The 24,941-nt window shown below is 47.7% G+C and overlaps 2 protein-coding genes across 6 annotated transcripts in view; one reads left to right on the top strand and one right to left on the bottom strand.

The window, feature by feature from the left end:
- The window catches only part of LOC120905486 (diacylglycerol kinase zeta), a 120,651-nt gene that overhangs the window by 17,409 nt on the left and 78,301 nt on the right, over positions 1-24,941 (top strand). For all 5 annotated transcript variants that reach the window (XM_040316302.1, XM_040316303.1, XM_040316304.1 and 2 more), the window contains exon 2: positions 6,269-6,835. The gene's annotated coding sequence lies outside the window, so the exon portion shown is untranslated. The remainder of the gene's footprint in view (positions 1-6,268; positions 6,836-24,941) is intronic.
- Positions 1,016-24,941, bottom strand: part of LOC120905619 (uncharacterized protein K02A2.6-like) — a 39,614-nt gene continuing 15,688 nt past the window's right edge. The window contains exons 3-4 of the mRNA XM_040316584.1: positions 1,610-2,208; positions 1,016-1,022 (exon numbers count right to left, since the gene is read on the bottom strand). Of these exons, the coding sequence (XP_040172518.1) occupies positions 1,016-1,022; positions 1,610-2,208 (606 nt within the window). The remainder of the gene's footprint in view (positions 1,023-1,609; positions 2,209-24,941) is intronic.

Below are 24,941 nucleotides of genomic sequence, written 5' to 3'. Positions count from 1 at the left end.
TTTTTTTGTGCGGGATTTAGTTTTGACTTTATTTTTTATTTATTTTTTGCACTATTTTTGTTTCGTTCTCACTTCCACCTTGCCTTGTGGTGCCCAATTTGCATTGAATCGTTGTGCTTCAGAGTGTATGTGTGTGTGTGTGTGTGTCTTAGTGCGATGGTGTCTATTACTGTCAAACATTTCATATCCTGCTGTGTCTTTGAGTGTTTGTGTGTGTGCCTGTTTGGACGTAGCAAACTTTCCACCCTCCGCACCTATATAACAAGCACACGCATGCACACTCACACACATCCATACACGCCTTGGTTAGGTGTGTAGGTGGGTTGCCTGGGCACCCGAATTTCCACTGGTGGGACGGTTTTTGGTTTCACAATTCGCCTTTCGGCATCCTCGTGTGGCAGTAAAGCCACTGACACACACACATACATAAAGCAAACATGGAAAAAAGAAGGAAACACCAAGTCAACTCCAATGGCTCCCAGTGGGCGGGATGACTTCCTCGGATGAACGAATGGCCGTCCGGGGAGTTTGCAGGTGAAGATGAATATCCTGGGCCCCAGTTTCCAAGACATCCAAGAGAGCGCTCCAAAGCAGCAACAAAGAGACACACACACACACACCCTATGGGCAGTGGGGGCAGGTCAGGCAATAAATAAAGGGAAACCCTCGAGTGGCCATCAAACTGCCCCGGCCATTGGTGGAGCTCACAGTCCCCGGCTCAGGTACGAGATCGGCTCTCGTTACTCTTGGACCGCAAAACAGGACCCAAGCGGCACATGGGGGGAAACACGGCTGACTGACTGAAGGACTGCAGAGGAGTAGTTCACTCCATTGCCATTTTTTTTTGTTTCCGTCTGACACCACCGTCTCCGGCAGTACGCTGATAATGTAATTAAACAAATCGCTAATGTACACGGCAATGGACAGTGAAGGATGAATGTGAAGGATTTCAATAAACCATCTCCCTTCCTCCACTGGACTGGGTAAGAAAAGGGCCGGCTTTTCCGTCTTCCTTTCAGTGCCTGGAAAAAGGGATGTTTGGAGATCGGGGAGCGGTTTTGGGGGCCCAACCTTTCGCTGCGCGTAATCGGGCCGCTAAAAAGAAGCCTCGAAAGCGGCTGCTTCCGCCGGCACGGCAGCTTTAACGGATCAACGGTGCTTTCGCGAGAAGGGCGGTGTTTGTTTTGCGTCGCTTTTACCGCTTCCTTGCGTTGGTGGCATGGAGCGTGGAACTGTACCGAGCGAAATGCTTTGATTTGTGCCAGTTAATGCCTGAAGTGAAGGGATTTTCTGATTTATGGTTTTGCTGCGCGGGGTTTCCTTTAGTCCGGGCGGGTTTGAGCCGGTGGTTCGATTGGCGCAGGCAGGTGAAGATTATTTGTGGCTTCGCAACACGCTTTGCTGTTGCGTTTTTGTTTGTTTTGTTCATCGTGTTACGGATTGTGTCTTGGGCGCAGTTGGGCGATGGAAAGGAAGCATCAACAGTGTTTGAGGATGACAGGCAAACATTCCAGGACCGGCAATGGCAAATTGTTGAAATAGGGCTGTAAATAGAGACTAGAGAGTAAATAAGGAGTGGATTAAGAAAAAAAAACAAAAAAAAACGAACAAGAACAGGAACAAGAACAGGAACAAGAACAGGAACAAGAACAGGAACAAGAACAGGAACAAGAACAGGAACAAGAACAGGAACAAGAACAGGAACAAGAACAGGAACAAGAACAGGAACAAGAACAGGAACAAGAACAGGAACAAGAACAGGAACAAGAACAGGAACAAGAACAGGAACAAGAACAGGAACAAGAACAGGAACAAGAACAGGAACAAGAACAGGAACAAGAACAGGAACAAGAACAGGAACAAGAACAGGAACAAGAACAGGAACAAGAACAGGAACAAGAACAGGAACAAGAACAGGAACAAGAACAGGAACAAGAACAGGAACAAGAACAGGAACAAGAACAGGAACAAGAACAGGAACAAGAACAGGAATAAGAACAGGAACAAGAACAGGAACAAGAACAGGAACAAGAACAGGAACAAGAACAGGAACAAGAACAGGAACAAGAACAGGAACAAGAACAGGAACAAGAACAGGAACAAGAACAGGAACAAGAACAGGAACAAGAACAAGAACAAGAATAGGAACACAAAACAAAAATAGCAATTAGCACAAGAATAAAAACTGATACTTGAAGTAGAATAAAACTAAGAAGAGGGACATAGCAAGATAGGATAGCAACAGTGACAAGATTCTAGACAGGAATTTGTAATTTAAACAAAGCATTAATTCAGGGATTGTAGTACAGCTCGAATCTGATCCGAGCAAAACCAGAAACTTTAGGTATGATTGAGGACTTGGGCAATGGAACAGAGTAATGATGGAAATGTACCTTTCTGGGAAAACTTAAAGACCGAAATTTGGTTTTCTAAACCCAGAGTATCTGTACCTGTGCACTGGATATTGCCGAGACATTGTGCCTTGTAAAATGGGCTCCTTTTAATTGGTTTACCGTACCCGTTCCTCGTTGTCGAAGAATTGAAGGACACAGAGAGCTTATGACTATTTTGAAAGGAATCAATTCCAATACCTCATCAATATCAAACCAACATCGGTACATCTGCTGAGCAGGAGAAAAAGGTTGTTCTTTTTTGTTGTTTTGGTATGAAGTAAACCACGTGATGAGAAACGCTACAACGGTTGAAGGAATTTCAAAATTGAAGCCATATCTATCTCGTCTGCAGTCTCGTGCGAGTATTGGGCGCAAAGTGGCTTTCTTTGGTTGACCTAACTCCGCTAGCTAGAGCAGCAATAACCACCGGGCGTACGGGTCCTGCTCGGGTCTAATTACGTCTCCCTTATTGTTGTTTGCTACATTCCGCTCTACATGTGACAGTGGTGCCGGTTTTGTACTTGTACACTCCCGGGGCCCGGGAAACTGTTTTTCGTAGCAACAGTGGAATTTGTGAGCTCCCCGTCCGCTCGAATTTGATCAAGCGATGTCAAAGCGTTTGTTATTGTAGGACACAGAGCCGAACAGAACCGAATTAATGACGCAGAGTTAAAGGGAATCCAAACAATTGCGAACGGACTCGCTCGTGCTCGGTTCTTTTGTTTTCTTTTTGCGTTGTTAGGTATGCCAATGCCATTTCACTTGTTTCGCTTGGTTGGGCATACCTTTTGCGCGGGACCGAGGGGTCGTGTGCTAGCGGTGCTAGAGCTTTTTGAAGCCGGAGAGCGATCGCTGCTGGGAAATGGGCCTGGCCTGGTTTACGGGCAACGTCAACGTTTTGGGGAATTTCCCAACAAATTCTACCCTGGAAAATGGCGGTGGTAGGGGTGATGGATGGATGGGGCAAAACGGCCCCACTGCCGGTACGCCACTGGCAGTGTGGAGTGCGTTTGGAGGAAAATATTATTCTAGTTACTAGTAGGACTAACCGCCATCCGCCCGGCCTAGGGCTCACTTGAAGCGAGGGAAGAAAAAAAAAAACACAAGAAACCAACCGAATAGACCGAGCAAGCGTCGCTTTTTTGATAGCGTAGGGTGGGAAAGAAAGGGGAAAGGAGGGGTAACGGGTCAGGAGAAGATAAACACCGGGCGCCGGCCCTGGGTGTGTTTCTGTAGAATATTTTCGGAATTTCTCTGCGCCCAGCGGCCTGCTGCGCTCGTTCGGGCTCAAATTCGAGCAGGGCGGGGCGGGGGATCGGAGGCACGAATCCTCCTCCCCCGGTGGGTCGAATACCCTTGGCGCTGGTGCTGTGCTACTGCTGGAACGCGCCCGGCCAATGGTTCGTACGTAGGTTTCGTTCGTTTCGCTGCCTTCCTGGCACGCGCGTACGCTTCGTTTGCATGGTGAGGCAGCTTCCCGCTGGGCGAAGATGGCCGCTGTTGGTCCGGCGTTGTTGCATACACATTAACAAGGAAAAAACACACAGCTTTCGGTTGCATAGAGACGGTTGCGCTGCGAAACTGTTGCTGTAGAAGATGCGCCACGTTCCAGGTCGTAATCGGGAAAGAACATCATCACCGAACCATAAGAACTGCTGGGACACTGGCTGCACAATGATCGATGCAAAAGAAATCAATTGCCATTGTCATGTGCATTATTAGAGCTTGCCCGTTCCCTTTTCTGTGCCGGTATTATTGAGAGGGAGGTTTCGCGGTATGTTTCTATCTTTTATAGCACTGGTTTTTCTCTCCCTCAATGCTTGGTTTGCTTTCCTGAGAAGCACATTATTCAGCGTTCGGAAGCTGTCTGGCTTCGCAAAAGCTTTACTACAAGCGATATCAACATAGTATGACGTTGTGAGTGTACCATTCTTGTTTGTGACTTCTTGCTCGCAGCAAAGTAATCGGATTGGTGGCCAACCATCGTACCTAGTGTTGCGAAATGTCACTGTCAATGTCATAACAAAATCTGACCTAAAATAAAAATCCATATCAGCGTCACGTACTCAATTTTGATGACTAGAGGTGACGCTCTAAACAATTGCTATGACCATCACATGCTCTGTGACATTTTAGCAACCAATGCTTGGTCAATTACTTTAGAATGTTTTTTTTTTAATGCAATCAGTTGTCACTGACGTTGTCATAACAAATTTCGATGCTCATTTTGTAGTTTGGGACCAATCTCCAGGTCGTCCAATGTCTTGATTATCATAGGGAGGAAATGTCATGACCAAGTGAGTGATCAAGAGTTGTGTGTTACCAAAAAAAGTCACCAAGCTTGTGATTGGTTCACCAACTGTTTGAGTCTCACCCCTGATTATCACAGTACGTGTACGTGAGCACAGCATGTTTGCGACGGCATTAAGCTCAGCTTGTCAGTCAGAGTATCGAGCTGTGCTCATGCATTCGCATGTCGCGTTCGGCATGTCACACACGTACTTGCTTTGAGTTTCAGCAAGGAACATCAAGCTACCAAGGATAGGTCCATTGTTCTCGGTGGTGAACATCTCCGCGGTGCTCATTATAATTTTTTTAATTTTCAGGCAATTATACCGGCAATAGATTCCTGCCGTCCATGTCCACTTTTACCAAACCACACTGCCTGTAGATGGCAAATAACAATTTCATTACAATAATAAATTGGCATTATCTTACATGCAGTCAATTTGACACGTTCGTGACATTAGAATCGGATACGTCTTAACCGGGTGTGGAATGTGGCTTTTTAGCGAAATGGAACTGCAGTATTTGTTATGTTCATTGTCTGCATCTAGGCGCTCATAGCAGTTGCGCGATAGCGATGTATTGAATAAGTGTGCTCGCACTTAAGACTGCTCGTTAAACAAAAAAAAAAAACGTAACATTGAAGCAAACCATCCAATCAGTCAATCCATCCAGATCGACACATACACGAAAAATTCGTGGATTTGCATACCTTTAGGCGCTTTTAACAACGTTGTTTGAATCAGAGAAAATTTTCCTCACCTAGGATTTGTTTGACACTTTTCGAACTTTTATCATTGATGTTGTCTGTAGTTGAGAGAGAGAGAAAGAGAGAGAGAGAGAGAGAGAGAGAGAGAGAGAGAGAGAAAAATAAGAAGATGTTTTGAGGGATAAAAACCACACAAAAAGCTCCGAAGCAATTTATAAAACTTTGGTTCGACTTAAACTTTCGTACAAGGAACGTGTGCTGCTTTCGCACGTTTGTTTGATTGTTGGAATCATCCCTCTGCCCTTCACACACACACACCCACCAACCACACAGCTAAATGTATACGACTTTAAGCTTCCTTTACCTGCCCTCTATCGACGATCATCATCTGTGATCTGTGTCTGTTCCGTATCTTCGTTGCTGTGGATGTCCAAAACGCGCGAGCAGCATCTCGTTTGTGTGTTGTATTTCCTCGTGTTTGTATGAATGTGTGTGTGTGTGTGTGTATGTGTGCCTTTGTGGCGACATCATCTTGACAAGTGCCATTGCTTGTTTCGGTGTTTCGGACCCATACGAGCGAACTACTCTACCTTCCCATTTTCCATTTCCTTCCCTGCCATTTTGCCTGCCTCCAACCCTTTTCCCACCATCCCACGCCCGATCCAAGGATCAATGCGAAGGTGCAAGGTGTGTTATTTTTATAACTCTCCGCTGTACACATCTGTATATGTTTATGTTGATGTGCATTAAGCTGGACGTGACCGAACGCTCTGGGTGCTGGCGAGTTCGGGCTTGGCCATAAGGAAAACTCGGCATCACCATCGCCTCCTGTACGATGTTATAGCAGTGTGTGTGTGTGTTTTGTATTTTCCTTGGGCAGTGCAGCAGGATGCAGCAGGCGTGCAGCAATCGTACGGTGTTTGTGTAAAGGCCGGCGCACGGCTGAATGCTGTGTCGCGGCGCGTGCCAGCTGTGCCGTGGCAAAACGGGAATCAGTGTGCGTGTGCGTGTGTTGTGCGCGCGGCATATAATCAGCACAAAGTGGAGTGGCACCAGTAGCAGCAGCAGCAGCAGCCGCAGCAGTATCCTCGGTAGTGCAAGGCGCCGCGGACCAAGCTGCACCCAAGGCAGCAACCCGGAACGAATCTCAGGACTTCAATCAATCAAGCGAACCCGCCCCCCGGGGTGGAGGAGGGTGTGCGGCCCGTTCATCGTCGGAGCGTACGTGTGTGACCATCACAAACACACACACACACACACACACGCACGCACGCACGTACATATACACTTATACATACAGTCATACGCGCGGCTCGGCCCACCTTTGGGGCGCACTATCCTTTCCGAGCCGGCGGGCCCCACGAAGGAACTGCTGCGCCGCATGCCGGAGGTGTACTGAAGGGGGGGGCGAGCCGTGCCTAAGATGCTCGCCCGCACCTTGCCACAGGTAAGTGCAAAGGCGAACCCTTCCCCGGCCCTACCAATACCGGTATCGAGAGGCAGCGAGCTACAGCTCTGTACTCTGTAGTGTTGATGTAAACATTTCCGCTGACAGTGTGTTACGGGATTGCATGGGGGAAAACCCAAAACAACGTGGGTAAATTCATACTGCGTGTCGTCGTACTGCTCGAGTCGATTCGAGCAGCTGCACACGGCGCTCCGTCCTTTGGGCATTCCAGTTGGTGGTGTTGATCTGCAGCAGCTATGGCATCTGGATGTTGAATAGTGCTACATAGGAATGCTGCATAGAAGCGCTATCAATTGAGCATTGCAAACATTTAGGCGCATTCTCTCTGTGTCCACAACACTTGATGCAGATCGCGCAGGGACCAGGCATCAACAGATTTCCAAAAACCTCAGTAAAAGCGTTACGATTTGTTATTTCCCGGTTTAATACCTTTTTGTTTAGTGGGTATGCCATTTTGTGTGCCGCAATCGCCTAAATTTATGCACAGGAGTGAGCGATATTCGAAAGGAATTTATTTATTTACTCCCATAATTGCAACTGGCTTCCGTAGCCTGCTAAAAATGCTTAAACCTAGACCTACTCCTAGCCTTCTCCAGAGCACCAGAAATCGCTCAGAACTTTCACTCAGAATCAAAGAAACTAAGAAAGACATTTTTTCCATGAACATCCTTTGAAAGGTTATCTTCCAAATATCTTGCGAACAAACTTCCGTCAGTATTACGGAATGTTTTGCCATGGCAGACGAAGATATGCGTGCATGGTTTTAAGATCTACCTTCGATTTTTATCGGCTCCTCCACAGTTTTCGTGACAAAATTGTTGGAGTGGTGTTTTTGCATCATGTTGGTCCAGAAATTCTCAATGGGATACAGCACAGGGAGATGCTGGACGCTGGTTTGAAGGAAGTCGTATTGAAATTCTTCCGAAATTCGCTTATAATGATCGCATTGAGTTTTGGCGTCATTGCCTGCGGCTGCTAAACCAGTGGACACGATTTCTGCTTCCTGATATGTTTGTCAATATTTCCCAGGTAATAGGTAGGTTTCAATGTTTGGCCAGTTGCACTGACCTCTCCGGCCAGGTGAACTCAGCGATGTAGCCACTTGTCCCTCGCCCTTCATTTTGAGCTTTCTTTGGAGCCTGAAGTCTCTCAGGGTCATTCGTAATTCGGAAAAGGGGGTATCTTTCGATACTCTCATTGCCAAGAAGTTGTAAATGCCGGAATAGGCTCCGTTTCGTCTATGGTGTGGTGCCTCGTTTTGATCACGCACGCTTCTAAACGAAGCTGCTTCACTGTTTGGGCCATCAAGGTTGGAGTTCGACTGAGTAGAGGTGTCCAGTATTGTCTGCTGATTCATTGGGTACTATTATTGAAAGTTCAAGTAACGTTTCGTTAGCGTGGGTGAAGATATACCCATGAAAAATGGACAATGTTGGTTCAATTTTATAAAATGCAAACGATATTTCTCATTGGGAGCCATGCAACGATTTCCGACACAATCCGTCCTGAAACATATAGCTAGACCGAATTATGCAGCCTAAAGTCCTGTTTGCTTTGTTGATAATGGTATCAGCAATGTTGATCTAGACTATGTTTAGAATCCAATAGAATATCTAAATCTAATACTGATTCAGAACGAGGAAGTGTGACGTTCATAAGCTTGTAGTTTTGTGTCTTGCTGCGAGAAATGGTTATTGTTGTGCATTTTCTGACGTTTGACAGATAACATATTATCACTCCACCAAGAAGGGACAGAGTACTGCAGTTTTAAACAGGCTCTACTATTTCTGATTGCTGGTATTTCTCTACATTCTGGTACTGCCAAAGCAAAGTTATACTCTTCCTTGCGGGACACTTGCGAGACATTACAGTATTCTGGCGAGATCCTATCTCCTATCTTGACCATTAAGGTACGATGGTGTAGGTAAGAGACGATTCATTTGACTAGATCTCAACGAACGTTAAACCTTCAGTAGCTTCTGACCCAAAGTAAGAATACCTGACTACCTGAATTATCAAGGTGCGACGTCAGAAGCTGTAGATCGGCCAAGGTAGAAGCCATATTGAAGTGGAATCAAATGGTGCTTCATAGCTCGAAGTGAGTGTTTCTGAATCAGTATTTCAGGACAGTTTGCTGCAAGCTTTCCTCCATGATGTCAAAAAAACAGCCGGAAAACAGCGACTTGTTGTACAAAAGAGTTAGAGATGGCGCTAAGGATTCGATTGAACTTCGTTACACCAATACCATACATTCGCATTCATGCATATAAATACACAATTTGAAAATGAAAAAAAGTCTTTAAATTTAAAGCTGGGACACAGATTGACCGAGCGCGGGAGATACAATACTGGCCTACCCGTTGCGCGCCAGCTAAAAGATTACGCAAGCCACACGCTCCACACGGCCCGCCCAAAGGTCGCTCGAGCGGCGGTGGTGGTGTGTGCGTGAAGGATTATTCTTTTTCCCGTGTTCGACAGTCCTTTTGCCTGGTGCGGGGGGGGGGCTTTTTGCTGCAGTTTTTTAAGCACCGCTCATTGCTGGCTTGACGTACACTCTCCACCGCCCTCTCGACCAATCTCTCTCCCCATCCCCTTTTCCGGGTGGGGGCTGTTGACTGGTCCGTCGTTAGCAATTGGCCAGCGAGGGTATAATTTATTTTTTATGCAAATAATCCAATCGAAACGGGCGAGCATTTGCTGGTGAATGTGTGTATGTGTTCGCTTTTATTACCCCCGCCACCACAACCACCACCAATGCCGCCCAGGACACCCATCCAATTGCTGATTGACATCGTTCGGCGTAGCCAAACAGATCGATCGCAATGGCAAACCAGTCGAAAAACAATGGCCAAGCTTGCGGCAAAATGTGTGTGTGTGTGTGTGTGTGTGTGTGTGTGTGTGTGTTTGCGGGACCTGGCGGGAAAGGGGTTTGGGCAAAATGGGGGCAGAAGGAAAATTTGCAAGAGACGTGTTTGCAAAACACAAATACCCAATACGGGCTGGACATGCTCACGTTGGGAGGGGGGGGGGGGGGGTAGCGCAAGCCTAGCAAAGAACAAAAGAAAAGCGGCAACCGAAAAATCGATCAAACATACAATATTTTCCATACACACGGGTCCGGCATTTGGCAGACGGATGTGCGCAGAACGTCATGCATATATTTAACCGTGCCATAACCACTCGCACACACACACACCCGCGGCAATGGTGGTGGCAGGCGGCCAGGTAGACTGGAGTGGAAACAACAACAACAGCATTGATGGAAAATTGCAGCCAGAGCAGAAGAAAACTGAAGGGGGGGGGGGGGGGGGGGAAATAGCACCTTGCTCCCGGTCCCCCGGGTCCCCTGCACCCTGCTACTGGCTGAGTGTGATGGAGGAAAGGACAGATTTTATGTGTTTTTTTACATGTTGAAGTTTAAAATGTGTTTTCACTGCAAAAGCTGCTCCCCTTTTTTTAGAGTGGTGGTGGGACTTTCTTTTTAACGATTGCTTTAAAACGTTGTTCACCTAACCGACTGTTTATTAGAAATTTCATGCCCGACGCTCGCCAACTTGACAAGTGCCCACGTAGGGGGGTGGCACGTGACCCCACACCCATGACGTCACTCACACATTCGCTTCGGGTACCATTTTTTTGCCGTTTTTTGTTGCATCCCAACGTCCCTTGTGTGTGATTGAAACACTCCTCCTCCCCCTTCCCCCAAAGCCCATCATCAAGGAGAAGGAGGGGCGCAATGTACCTTGCGGGTGAGACCGTCTGGGCAGCGCACCCCCAGTGTTTTTGCCAACACTTTACCGTAATTGCATTAATAATTCGTCAGGGTGAGCCGTGCTCACCGGGTTGTAATACAGCGAGAGCGAGTCAGGAGAAGGTGACCTCTACGCCCCCTTCCCGGGCCGGGCCGTGACGGTCGTGAAATAGTTCTAAAAAGTACGACCGTTTTCCGGTGGAGCTAAAGAAAGTTCCCGTTCTTTTATTTTGTTTTATTTTTGCCCCCCCCCCCTCCCTTCACTAACTTGCAGCGCTGCCAGTGCCCGGTCCGGTCAACCATGTCCTGATGGTGACGGTGTGCCCCGAAAAACTTGCTCCTATGGATTGGCTTGTTGACGCTCCCTGTTGTCCCTCTGTTTGTTTTTGTGCAAGGTCCTTGCGCACGCACCAAACAGGCAACTCGTTTTCAACTGTGGCAAGGGAAAGGGTGCAACAAGTTGTGCTGTGAATGTGACGGTGGAGCTAGGTAAACTTGGACCGTCGGAAACATACCGACCGTGATGAACATTTTCTGGTGCCGTGACCAGGAGAGTAAACCAGATGATTAGATAATTCCAAGTACCCTTCAATAGCATTGAGCGTTCACATTACGGGGTAAGAATAGTGTTTGGGTGCAACACCAAACAGTTTCCTATTTTGGTGCCGTGACTAGGAGTGCATTTTTCGACCTGTAGGCTATAGGCTATGCGTATTAATTGTAGCATATGCTGCATTGTCAGCACGATAGTCCAGTTTGAATAACTCTCGGTATTGTATTTGATATGCTACACGAAACACATTTTGGTGCCATGACCAGGATTGGGATGAAAGTAGACGTTCCGCTGGACTCGGCCGCTTGGTTTGAACGCTGTTAGCTTGGATCGGAAGCCAATACATTCCATTCCGAATTGATTGAGCATTGCAATGTGCTGTGTGGGATTAATTTGGTTAGTTTAAAAGCTAATTCGCCCCTTATGTTGGGACACTGACGACGGCACCAGTAAACGGCCACATTAATCGTTAGCTCTCCGTTTGGAATGATCGAAAAGGAAAGAGAGAGATAAAGAGAGACATTGAGATAAAATTTTAGAGAGAGAGAGAGAGAGAGAGAGAGAGAAAAAGAGAGAGATTGTGAGAGGGCGAGAAAGATAGAGATAGAACAAGATGTCCATCGACGGGCCCAAGTAAGGTTTAGCGTGTTTCATCTTTTATTAGTTTCTATTTCTGTTGTATCCTTTTCGCTTGCGCTCCGCAGGCAACACTGATCGCATCGGGGCCAAAAAAGCTTTACCACTAAACCCCCCTTTCCTGCTTCATTTAATCTGTACGTGAGGGGCTTTCGCCGGATTACGGTAAATAAAACCGGTTGGTTGTTGTGTTCTGTTCATCTCCTCGTTTTCTTCCATTTTGTTGCCGGAAGGAAATCACAAAAGTTTTTGCTTCCTTCCCATACTTGCACCTACAGACACACACACACACACACACTGTTGTTGTTCGTCTCACGCACACACACATACACAGGCCATTTTCTTGCAGGGAGCTTGGGACGGTGGAATGGCGCTCTGTCCTTAGTGGCCCGAGTTTAAAGTGGCCTCTCTACCGACCGGAGGCGTAGGGCGTCGGGTCACTGCCACTGTGTTTTCTAACAAACTATTCTGCTGCACCGTCCAGAAGTGGGTTGATTACACAGCAAATAGAGAGCAAAAGAGAGAGAGAGAGAGAGAGAGAGAGAGAGAGAGAGAGAGAGAGAAGAGAGGGAGAGAGAGAACTCCATGCAATGCGAGTGATTTCGCCTGCCAAGCAGCGCTCCAATTTGTAGCTGTGCGACCAGCTTTTGGGGCGACCTGCTCCGACAATGGGGTTCACTTACCGCTCGACACGGAGCGACCGCAAAGTGTGCCGTGGCTGGGAGTGACAACCAGGGGACCAGGGCACCGAGTCCTGCGCCCGACAAAATCGGTGCAAAATCGATAACCCAGCACCGCATCGCCCAAAGCCCTAGGCGAGATCGATCGATTAACCCCAAAACGTGTGATTCGTGACGTCAGTGGGTGCAACTGAGAGAGGGAGCGAGCGAGAGCGAGAATGAATTGTTTGCGTTGGGTGGTGGGGGATTGGGGGGGGGCAATACGGACGAGATGATGGAAGCGGGAAGCTTTCGTCATTGCGTGCCGCAAACTCACTTCCGCCCGTTCCAATCGCTCACCAAAGCATGCTAAAGTGCAGCTGCAGCTCTCAGAACAAAGAAGCGCATCACAAGCGCAACAGAGAGAAATGGAGAGAGAGAGAGAGAGAGAGAGAGAGAGAGAGAGAGAGAGAGCGAGAGCAAGCGTGCAACATAGAGTGAGAGATAGGGCGGAATGGGTTGCGATGCGGAAGCGACAGCACTCATGGCGGTTTGTGCGGTGGCGCACCTTGGGCAAGTTGCATGCTATAAATAACCCAGTCTTAAGCACAGCCCTTGCCCCCTCCCTTTCCCATCCCTTCCACCCACTCACCTACCGGCAGCATCTGCCTCTTAATCTAGCTGTGGATGTACTTTTTCCCCACCCCACACCCCCCCCCCCCGGTTTCCCGCCATTTTTTTGTTTTGTTTTCATTTCTGAGCATTCTTGTGTACTAAATCCCCATCTTGCAACCCCTTCCGACTCTGCCCGATGCCGGTCGGAAAGCATGGAAAAGCCGAAAACTGGAAAGCTTTTCCTCGTTGCTCTACTTGTACCACACACACCTGCACTCACCGGTCGGCGGGACGCGCTTGCGAACGTTTTCTTTGTTGCCGTTCCACAGTCGCCATTTAGATGAGATCCTTTCAATGGGATATTCACCCATCGCCCTTTGGCCCCGCCCGTTGGCTTTAGTCATGCACTGCGCGTCGCTCGGTGACTCCCGGGTTCTGTTTGTACATTGTTTCCTCGCCGCTTTCGGTTCCTTCGCCGATGTGCCTTCCGCCTCTACGTCTTTTTGCTCGAACGTCCGATTTTTCCTTCTCTCTGTAGCGCAATTCGCGGGCTTGATGGTGGGTGCAAATGGATTTGTTCCGTGTAGCATCGGGCGTGTAGCATTTTACACGTGGGGCACGATTTCGCGTGTTGCCACCGCGTTATTTATTATTGTGGCGCTTCTCCATTCGGCACCATTTGTAATTAGTTTATCTGCGCTTATCGCTGGCGTGCGGTGCAGCGGTGAGTTGAGCAGGTGAGTGACAGGTTTTGGCACTCGAGTCCAGTAAGGGGGAGTGGGGGGAGGGGGTCTAGCGTAACGCGTTGTGTGGATGGGAGCAGAAAGCAGCAACAAAAGCAATCGCACTCACGGCACTCATGAGTTATCTGAGATGTTGCGAGTTTCATTGTCGTATGGAAGAGGGGCTTGTGACATTTTAGTGAACTGTCCGTGCTGTCAAGCACTGCATCACTGCGTGAGTGACAGGATGAGTGACGCGTAGTAGCCGTAGTAACCAATAATCGATTATGCATCGCACGACTCGCTTCAACTTTTAAGCCCATAATCACTTACGGTACTCATGAGTGGCTCTTAGTAGTCAATTGGCCAGAGCATGGACTCTGTTCGCCGAAACCCGTTTGCCTTGACACCCAATATGCACACATTTGCACTCATGAGAGAGTGGCGTCACTCACTTTGCATTGAGAAATCCGTTCGTTTCCGTTTGTATGGGACGATATCCGCGAGGTTTTGCGTCGCGAATTCTTGTGTTGTACGCTCACTTTCAAGTGAGTGACAAACGGATTTCGGCGAACGGAGTCCATGCTCTGGCCGAATGAGCGGCTATGAATTATACAAAGTCGCCTCAATTTTTAGCCCCATAATCACTCACGGCACTCATGAGTGACTGCATGACTGATCCGTCGAACGGCTAATTATTCTGAGATTTATAAGCTGAGTACCTAAAATAGTGTCTCTTGAGGCATGCTAGATTTTTATAGTATTCGTTTTCTCGGTGGATTTCACTTGCAATTCACAAGTAACTCATGGCAGATGTTTAGATCATTCAGTTTAACCTTTTTGTTAATAAGTTGGTTTTCATGTTTGCACAACCACCTAGAACACATAAGGAACTCACGCGAACCGCTGGGGAAGAAGTGCTTGCGCCTGCGAGTAGGGCTGCAAAGCCGTTGCCGTTGCCAATCATTCCGCACCCAGGTTCTTTCGCCTAACCGAACCGTTTTCTTCACCGGCTCAACGGCTCTACGGATAGAGCATTGTGTCAAACATGCATTTGCTCTTTACAGTTGACGCTGGGATGGACGTAGATGTCTAGAATTATTTGTTGATTATGTGGGAGTGTTTTTGTTTTCTTCCTCTTGAACATGCTGGCCGAAAAGCTTCCTTGAACCCCACAAGTCTCAGGCCGGTTGGTTGCGTTCTTGCCTCGCAGCAATGCGAGCGAGCGAGCGAGAATGCCGGCTGTGGGCAGTTAGTCTTATCCAACTTAGCTATCCGCTTGCCTAGGACGTTGTGTTTTGTTTTACCCTACTCAAGCACGCTTGATAAAGTTCAGCATCTTACACAGCACACAGGCCGAGAGCGCGCAAGCTTTCGTGTCTCATCGTCTTGTCTTTCTGCCGTCCCTTGCCGTCGCCACACTATCAGCCGCTCGTTCTTGCCTTACTATGTTCGGTGTGTTTTTGTGTTGCCGTTCCGTGCCTGCCCTACAATCAGCAATGGGTAAATCTTTCCCAACGGACACAGGACCATCCGGCCTGAGGGTCGGGGGTCGGGAGTTTAGAATTTTCGCCCCGGCAAGGGAATCGCATTAAGCGATCGTTGTATTGTATGCGTGTGTAGCTGTGTGTGGTGGCGCTATTTATAGACTGTGTGCCCTTGTGCTCGAATCTCACCCGTGCTCCACCTGCCTACTGCTTATCCCATAGCTGGGATACAAAAAAAAACGGGTAGGGGGGGGGGGAAGGAATAATTTCGTGCAGACCGCACCGAATGTTGGGTTGAGGTTAGCAACTACCACCCCACTTTGAAAACTTTGCCCAGGCGACGGGGACACGGGCCGGGCCCTGGGTTTTGCGGAATGTTCATCAATTCCGCATCCAAACCCGCCCCGAAATCGTACGCAAAATAGTGTAGAGTTGTCCCACTTTGCCGACCACCGGGCGTCGCCACGGCTTTCGGTGGCACAATCGATACGAAATGGTAGCAAAAAAAAAAAATAGGAAGAAAAGAAAGGAGTAAACGTGTGGAGTTTGCTGGCGCTCGATTTTCTTCTGCGCCTGGAACGCCACTTTTTCTTTGTGTGTGTGTGTCCCTAGATTGGCTCCGGCAATATAGCAATATTGGGTCGGGCGAGTGAGTTAGTGCTTTTGTCAATTTTTTCTTCTTTGGAATCAAATTTTCCTTCCCCGAGCCCCGTTTCTCACACTTTTTTCGCTTGTTGACCAAGTTGGCTTGAGACTGATGATGATTGATGTCGAGATTTTGCTTATCCTTTGCCGCAGCGCCGAACCCGCCATGCAAAATGATGAGCAAGTGAGTGGACAAGAAAGATATAGGTTGAAATAGAGAGAAAGAGAGCGAGAGCGAGAGAGAGAGAGAGATGGAAGAGCGCTCAAACGGACATCACGGGTCGGTTTTAATTTACACGAGCGATTGGACGCACTTTCGGGGTACGTCAAACAGCTGTCAAATGAACGTCAAACCGGGCAAAGTTTAATGTTGCAGGAAAGTTCCCTCGCACCAGGCAGGCGTGCGGGGACGGCTACGAAACAGGGTCACTATGTTGTCAAATAAAAACCCATCAAAACAAACAAAGAAAATGTTTCCAAACTTCAAACTCGGCCATGTAAACGGAGACAGAATAACGAATGACAGTATCGTCGCTGTGTTCGACCTCTGTACTCTCGTGGGTTTTGGGGGTGTAATTATTATTGCCGGAACGATGTCGCAGCCGTGCCCCTGCCCCTGTCATGTTCGCGTTATTATCGCGCTGGGGATTTGACTAGCCTGCCCGCCGACTGCTCATTGGAAAGTGCCAACAGCAGGGGAAAAAGCCACGAATCCTTACGCGAGTCAATAGCTGGGAGTGTGATATCGAAGGTGTTCCCTTTTTTGTTAGGTTCTCGTTATTTTTTTCTCTCTCTTGCGCGTCTTTTGCCAGCGTGCGTGTGTCAGGTTGAATCAGGGGTAAGATGGTGATCCTGAATAACAGGGCTTTTCAAAGTAGATTCTTTTTGTGAAGTTATTGGAACGAAGAATCATTGTATTTGCAATGTTTGATTTGCTACCTGACTGTACATACTGTTTAAGAAAAATATTGCTACCATGGCCATAGAGCTCCTTCATTCCCATAGCCCTAATGGTGCAATCTGTTCGCACAGGACCCTCAACGATACGCACACATACACACTCATTCACATGAATTTCATTCACGTCATCGTTGGGGAGTGGTATTTTTTGTTGTTGCGTGTGTGCTGTAGTGATGGGTACGGATGGCAAAAATCCGAAGTCGCCTACGATCCGACTACGAAAGGTAGGTTCGCGCAGCAATATCCGGAGTCGTCCGAAGTCATTCGGAGCCATCCGGAGTCATGCGGAGTCATCAGGTGTCGGAGTATTCCGGAGTTGGAGTCTTCCGGAGTATTCTGGAGTTGGAGTATTCCGGAGTAATTCGGAGTTGAAGTCTCCCAACGCCTTCGGGTGTCGTCCGGAATCGTTTGGAGTCGTCCGGCGTCGTTTGGAGTTGTCCGGAGTCGTTTGGAGTCGTCCAGAGTCGTCCGAAGTCTTCCGGAGTCATCCGGGGTTGCCCGGAGTCAACCGGAGGCGTTGGAAGTCGGAATTATTCTGAATCATCTTGAGTCGTCCGGAGTCGTTAGGAGTCATCCGGAGTTGCCCGGAGTCAACTGGAGTCATTCGGAGTAGTAAGGAGTCATTCGGAGTTGTCAATAGTGCTCCAGAATCGTCCAGCCTCGGAGTCGTCTGAAGTCATTCGAAGTCTTTCGCAGTCGGCCGGGGTCGGAGTCGTCCGGAGTCATCCGGAGTCAGTCTGAAGCCATCTGGAGTCGTCCGGAGTCAGAGTTATCCAGAGTCAGAGTCGGGGACGTCCGGAGTCGTTCGGCGTTGGAGTCGACTGCAGTCGGGGCTGCCTGGAATCGGGCGAAGACGGCCAGAACAATGTATTTGTGGTCAGGTATTTCATCTCCGACTCTTAATGTCTTCCGATGACTCCGATCCTGGGCGATACTGACTCCAGTGGGTCCGATTTTGCGCGAGTCGGATCGAAGTTGTGGGTGCGCTCCCAAAGAGCACACCACTAGTGTGTTGTTTGGTTCTCTTTCTCCAATCGTTCCACTCGTATGTGCACGGTGGGTAGGTAGAATCTTCGTGGAATTCGGTCTGACGTTACTTTCAAGTCGCTCGTGGTGGGCGGAAGAGTAGGGAGGAAGAGGAGACGAGGGGTTGGTTCGGTAAATTAAAATATTCGTTTGCAAGATCAAACGGAATAGCGTAACAAACACGACACGCGACTGGCTGAGGGTTTATCTGTTTGCCATATCCGCCCGTCCTACCTTCCCCTCCCCCTCCCCCCACCGGCTGGGTCCTCTCCTGGGGTTGGGGTGGCAGGATTAATCCATTCCTTTTGTTGTGCGTGCGTGCCGGGACACTCTATCGGCTGGTGCCCCGGACGAGTGCGTCACTTCAAAACGCCCGAAAAAGGGACGCCATCTCGTGGGACGTGCCGTGCGTTTTCCTCCCACTCTGTCGCCCGTCCGGGCTGCGTTGAGTGTAATAGATACTACAACCCCCTCTGGGACGGTAGCGAATTCGTACGGTTACGGTACGGTTTGTACGCTATGCCACATTCCTGCCGCGCATTCCTTGGGACATACTTTGGCCGACTCTGTCCGGGAGACTTGCTGGTGCTTCTCTTCTACACACAAGGTTCGGCGCAGTACGCGTGTGTGAGTCAATTTGGCCAATCTTCACCGTACCGCGGGCGAGCATTGGAGCCGCCAGGGCTTTTGGCTTCATTAGGCCTGCGCGTGTGGCAGCAGGCAGCGAGCTGCAATCGTGCGCTTCTCCGGCAGGCATAAAAATGCGTGTCGTCGTGCTACTACTGGGGCTTGTTGGACCGGCGCGCCCGTCTGTCCAGTACGTCCGATGTACGGGTGAAGAATTTGTGCCGAACATTCCTCGGCAGCTGTACCTGTGACATTTGTTTTGTTTGTTTGTTTGTCGTCGCTTGCTTTTCTTTCTTTTATTTAGTATCTATGGAAAGCAATGTGAATGTGTGAAAGTATGCTATCATTAATTGGGAGTAGTTTGTTATGCAATTTTCAGGCACTGATTGTAAATTTGAAATGAAGATTTGACAGCCCTGGACAGCCTGGAGGATGACACAAAAGTGCAGTTTAGAGAGCAGCAGCAGTAGCAGGTGCTAACGGCCCTTTGTGTTGCGATGCAAACTGTAACTGTAACTAATTATGATTAAAAACTTTCAACTAAGCACTCAGTGTTGCTGCCCACATTGCTGAGAGCTTTTCACATTTTTTTTTTGGTGCTTTCAAACATCTGGTTTGCCGGACGTTCCTCTCAGTCGGGGCGGAAATCGGATTAGTTCAGAAGCGCGTGTTTTACCAGCACCGTTTGGCTAATCAAATGTGCATGTCCGGATGTCGCTGGGTGCGCTTCACGAGAAACTACAGTCACAGTATTGAAGTAGAAAAAAGGGGGGGGGGGGGAAACGAACGCTGTTTTAATAGTTGCACGTTCGATGGTCCTGCCACTCATCGTGGTGTGGCACAGCATGCTTAAACTAATAAATAATATGCTAACGAATAAACGAGAAAACTTTTCCAGCTCCAACTCGATTACATGGCATCGCTAATGTAGCCCGGAATCGACCGACTGCTGGCACCAACTATTGTTGTAAAAAAAAAACACACTCACACACTTGTCACACTCGCCACGCAACAACTGTTGCCTACCTTTCAGGCGCAGCAGAACGATGGATGCTGTTTGGGTTGTTGTTTTGTTGTGCTTTCTTTTCCTCGGGAGGACATTTGCAGGAACTCGTCATTGCTGTTGTGGCACGAGAGTTCCTAGTATCCCAGATGTGCTACAGTACACACAATCACACACACACACACGCGCACACAGTTGCTATGGCCGTCCATGAAGCTGGAGTCTTGGGCTCCGGGCCCACGGTATTGTTCCAAAATTTTCAATTAATTGATAACGGCTACCGTGAGCCGTTCCGCATGTAGCAAGTGTAAGGTTATGGTGCCATGTGCCACTCTCTCTCCTTCCCTGTTTCCCCTCTCGTTCTCTCTGATGATGTAGTTTTCTTGTGTGTGTGTGTTTTTGTTTTTGTGATTGCCCTGCCCGTTCCCGCTCATCCGCTCATTGCGCCACAACTGTTTGCATTTGCTGAAGTGGTTTATTTTTGGACGCTTGTTTGTGTTTGAGTTTGGCTGCTTTTTTCTTTCACTTTTTCTTCTTCTTCTTTTGCTTCAATGTTCTGGCGACTCTCGGTTGGTTCAAGTGCTGGTACGAAGATGAGTATTTCGGCCCAACCACCAGACGTGTGCCAAAAGTAGTGTGCCTGTAGTCTCAAACCGGGCGTGCAGCATAGCCGCAAAAAAAAGAAAGGAAGCAGTGGAAAAAAAGTGAACCGGAAAATACCATTTGATCTGCGATCGATCATCGCTCTCGGCGTTTGTTTGTGAATATGTGTGTGTGTGTGTGTGTGTGTGTGTGTGTGTGTGTGTATGTGTTTTTCTTAGCACGTCTATTGTGTTCAGACGGCTGCCTCGACGGAAGCACGCGGACGGTCAATTTAGCGTACAGCCGGGCTTGTTGAACGTGATATGAGCGAGGGGAGGGAGAGGGGAAGGGGGAGGGGTAAAGGTTGGTTTAGGCGTACGCGGAAACCCTGAGGCAACACGTCGTGGCAATAGTATGCTTCACATTGAAGCTCTGCATGAAAAGAAAGCGAAACGCTGCAGGCACGAACCTCCATCCGGGTCGAAGGACCAAAAACTCTTTCTGCAGAAGGGTCATTTTAAAGTGGAATTAAATGTTGTTTTATTTTATTATTCCAACAACAGCAACAACAGAAACTAAAAGAAACACCAACCTTTCTTTGCCTTTCAATGAGAGGGTCGTGCGACAAAAAAAAAAGGAAAAACACAAATAAGAAAAGAAAAACACTACTCTTAGTGGAGATGGATTCTAGCCAACGCTCGTACGCTTCCGATGGTCACCAATTTGCAGCACATCCATCACCGTGTTTGCGACGGCAGCACAAAACACGTACACGATACACCGCCTTTTCTACGCTCCACCATTCCCCCCCCCCTTCCCCGACACCTCCCTCAAAGCGTAGGCCACATGGATCAGTGGGTCTCGTGAAATCTCGTGATAAATTTAGATTGCGCTGCTGCGCTCAAGTGGTGGTGGTGGCCCGTCCGTTCGCCGCCACTGCGTCACGAATTTTGCTGCAAGTCAACGAACGTCAAAGTAGCACACACACACGCACACGGTGTTTTGTGATTTGTGTGTTGCTCTAACAGGGACACCACCACTTACTTTCTTTTCCCATAATTTCCATAGTAGAAAAAAATGTCTTATTCTTTGAAATTATCTGCATTGGAAAGCATTTGGCCAGGAAAGACATCGCTCGATTCAATTGTTTTATTGAATATGTACGCGTGTGTCTAAGGTTTCAATATTCTTTCGCTCCCCACTTGAAGTACCCTTTTGACAAAAATAACAAACAAAAAAATGTCTTCAACTGCCTTGTCCAGTTCCAGTTTCGGCCGATTTTTTTTCAAATTGGCTTCATTTTTCGGTGCTGTTTTACACATTTGACTGTGGGATGAGAGGTGAGAAACGGCTGGAACACACAAACCCCCGAAACGATCCGCGTCAGATCCACACATACACACACACACACACACACACACAAGGAGGAGGGAGGTTTTGGAATGGGATGCCGCAAAACTGTTAAAAAGGTGTTTTATTTCAATTTCGCCCGGGCGCGCGCGTCGAAATGGCTGACATGGCAGCGAAGGCACCTTTGGCGCCACTTTGGGAAGCCACATAATTTGTACAATCTAATGTCTCAACCTGTTGGAAAGTGAAGACAGAGAATGTTGCCAACAAGAGAGAAGGAGAGAGAGAAAGAAAAAAAAACAGCAACAAACGACCTCTTAGATTCTCATTAGCCTAATCACGGTGTGGCAGGGCTTAAAGCCTCGCCAACGGAGCAACGTGTTCGAGCGCGCGAAAGTTACGGGTGGGATGGCGCCCAAACCTCTTTCGCAAAGGCAGAGAACCGGCTCGCAAAAATCCACTAAAGCAGCCCAGCTGCCCTCGCTCCCTCGGGCGCAAACCCGGGTGCCTATTGAAAATGTAAAATTGATATGTTTTACAAATATTAGATCCGCCCTGGGATCCGCTACCACGGGTGCGGGTGCTCTCGTTCGGCATTGGCTCTCCGTGGTGGGCGCCTCGTTTTGTGTGCGCGCTTGTCAGTTTTACTGACAGGGGATTTTCCCGACCTTTCTATCTGTGTGTGTGTGTGTGTCTGCAGGCGGTCCTCTCCTTCTCCACGCTGAGCTTCCCTTTTCACACGCGTGTCAAGTCTCACCAGTCGTTTCATTCAATGTTTTGGGAGGTTCTGTCCTGGGATATGTTACCGCCGAGCGTACCATCTTGAAATCGATGTAGCTTTCCCGCAGGCTGCTGCTGGTGGTGGTGATGGTTTGCGTGAGCGGCCGAGCCCGAGGTGAATACATTCTTCGTCAAACCCGTCGTCGTTCGCTCCTTTGCTGGGCACGTGCCAAAGGGCTGGTGCGTTTTAATGCGTGATTTGCGTGACGCACGGAAGCGATTTTGCTGCGTGAATCTTCATTACTGCAAAAGGGAGGAATTTTCTGATTGCTGCTAACCCTATGCTTACTGCGTGATTTAAGCAAGCGCGCACATTAGGCAGAATGTAGTCAATGTGTGTGTGTGTGTGCGGTTTTTTTTGTGTGGAGCAGTTCTTTGATATATCCAGGGCGCGGAACAGGTTTTGGCGAAGAATTTAATGGGGTTTCTTGGGGCTCAACATGTCACACAACCGTGTGCTGTCAGCTTATCTCTAATAATTGATTTCAGGATTTCCTTTTATAATGGATTCGAGCACCTGCTGGAAAAAACAACGTATATAGAAATGATTTTTTATATATCATTAAAGGTTCCTTAAATTAAGAAAAATGCCTCAAGGCTATTGGAGGGTTTTACGATACTAGCCAATCTTTTGATATGGAGTTTAACAGTTGGCGGCTGCAAACATGTCAACACCTCAAACGAAACCACCTGCGAAACTCATGCTCAGCTCAGGAAGGATTGATTTTGTTGCTGTTGAAGTAAATGTATGCTGTCAAGGAAGACTAGAAACTATATCTTAAGGCCAGGGTACATTGTCCGTACTAGCTAGTGTAATTTAGATTTTCACTAGCGCATCTAGCGGCGGCTGGTGGAAGCTTTTTTTGGGTAATCGAGGGAATGGCCTAGCCTGATCTCAAATTTAAGTAGTTTTTTCGCCATTTTTTTTATACGCAAATGGCTGAACTGCATCCAGAACATGTGAATCTACCTTTTACAAAACTTTTCCATTCCAGTTTAACTAAAAAACATGGAAAAATTATATATTTTCTGAAGCGGCTCCAGATTGTTTGACAAAATGCTTTGGTCAGCCGCCGCCAGATGCGCTAGTGAAAATCGAAATTACACTAGCGTGTGCGGACAATGTCCCCCGGCCTTTACGACAAGCGTAATGGTAACGCTCCACCCAACCAGTACACCTAGCGAATGGTAGATGGCGATGCTACCTAATTTGCATACGTGAATACGGCACTTAACCTCTCTCTATTGCGCAGCGCAAGATAGAGCTGGAACAGCTGGAATACTGTACAGCTGGAATACGCGTTCGGCAGCTTAGAAATTTCAAAATTTCCGTACTATATAAGTAGGCATTTTTCCAAAATAAATTTAGTCATGTTCCAGAGTTCAAACCAACAACATCGGACCTTCGTCATTTACTCGCAACGTAGTCATCATTAACACTGCTAATATTTTTTTTATTTTTTAAAAGTACTATAATCCGCTTAAAACAAAAAAAGGATTTTAAAAGGATTTTAATCTTTGTTTGTACACAAATGTTGAAATCCAGTATGGCGAAACGCAATTGCCCTAGTGACATTTGTTCTATATTGTTAGCCTGTGTCTGCTCGACTAGTGCTCGAATCACTTAAGAATCATCAATTTGTGTGTGATCTACTGTGTTAAAAGTGACACGATTTTGTGTGTTCGTTAAATTGAGTTTCTTCTTTCGATGGACGATGGCGTTGGGTTCATTTTTAACATTCGTTTGCTTTGGTGTTCGACGAAGAATGAAGGCACTTTTTGTGCGGCGTTATTTTGTAAAATAAAAAATCGATGTTTCTCTAGCACAAAATGGCTGCATGACAAATTTCAACGAACGAAAGCGTCATTTCCCGCGTGACTCCAGAAAAAATCAACAAGAAAATTACATCATGATGAAAGGATTTTGATCGAATTATCGATAATCAGTGCTCGAAAATGACAATTGGGTTGTTAAGTATTCCTTTTTGCAGATGTTGATGTGCTTAGAATTGTGCTAGAAATTTCTACCAACACGCAGTGAGTAATTGTTTGCTCTCGAGTGCATTACACGATGAGTAAAATTACCTTCCACGCTTAAAATATGACCTACACAAATAGTCAGTTCGGTGCCGCCCGATGCGGAAGTGCATTCAGCTGTTATGCTCACGCGACAGCGCCATATAATAGGGCGGGTTGACAGCGGCCGCATAATTTTCTCAGACCGCACAAAATCAATATGACATTAACTGCTCGAGTCTAATGCAATTAGTCCATTGGCCGTGGGACGTGCGCAAAACACACGTCCCTTTTGCAATTAAACTAAATTTGGTCTGTTTGGGTTGTGAAACCACTGCGTCACGTCGGCCGAACGAGATGATGAGGGCAACCCATTCTGTTGGGTGATCAGGAAATGATCGTGTGAAAATAAAACGCTCGAACTGTGCGTTGGTGTCGGCCACTGATTGGCGTCACTATTAGAAGATGCGCTCAAACCCCAATGCTGGAAGCGTGTGTGCAGTTTCTGCCTGCTGGAAAATCAACCCCAAGCCACAGTTGTCGGAATGGTTAATTTGGCGAAATTATATTACATTATTAAAATCGTGCAGTATCATCTGTAGGAGTTGAGGTGAGGCACAGCTGGCTGGAAAGGGAGGGAAATGTGAAGCCGAAACAAAATGTAACATTAAAA

The sequence above is a fragment of the Anopheles arabiensis genome, chromosome X, assembly GCF_016920715.1.
Source record: "Anopheles arabiensis isolate DONGOLA chromosome X, AaraD3, whole genome shotgun sequence".
NCBI classification, from domain to species: Eukaryota; Metazoa; Arthropoda; class Insecta; order Diptera; family Culicidae; genus Anopheles; species Anopheles arabiensis.
This window is presented reverse-complemented; position numbering and strand designations above follow the sequence as displayed.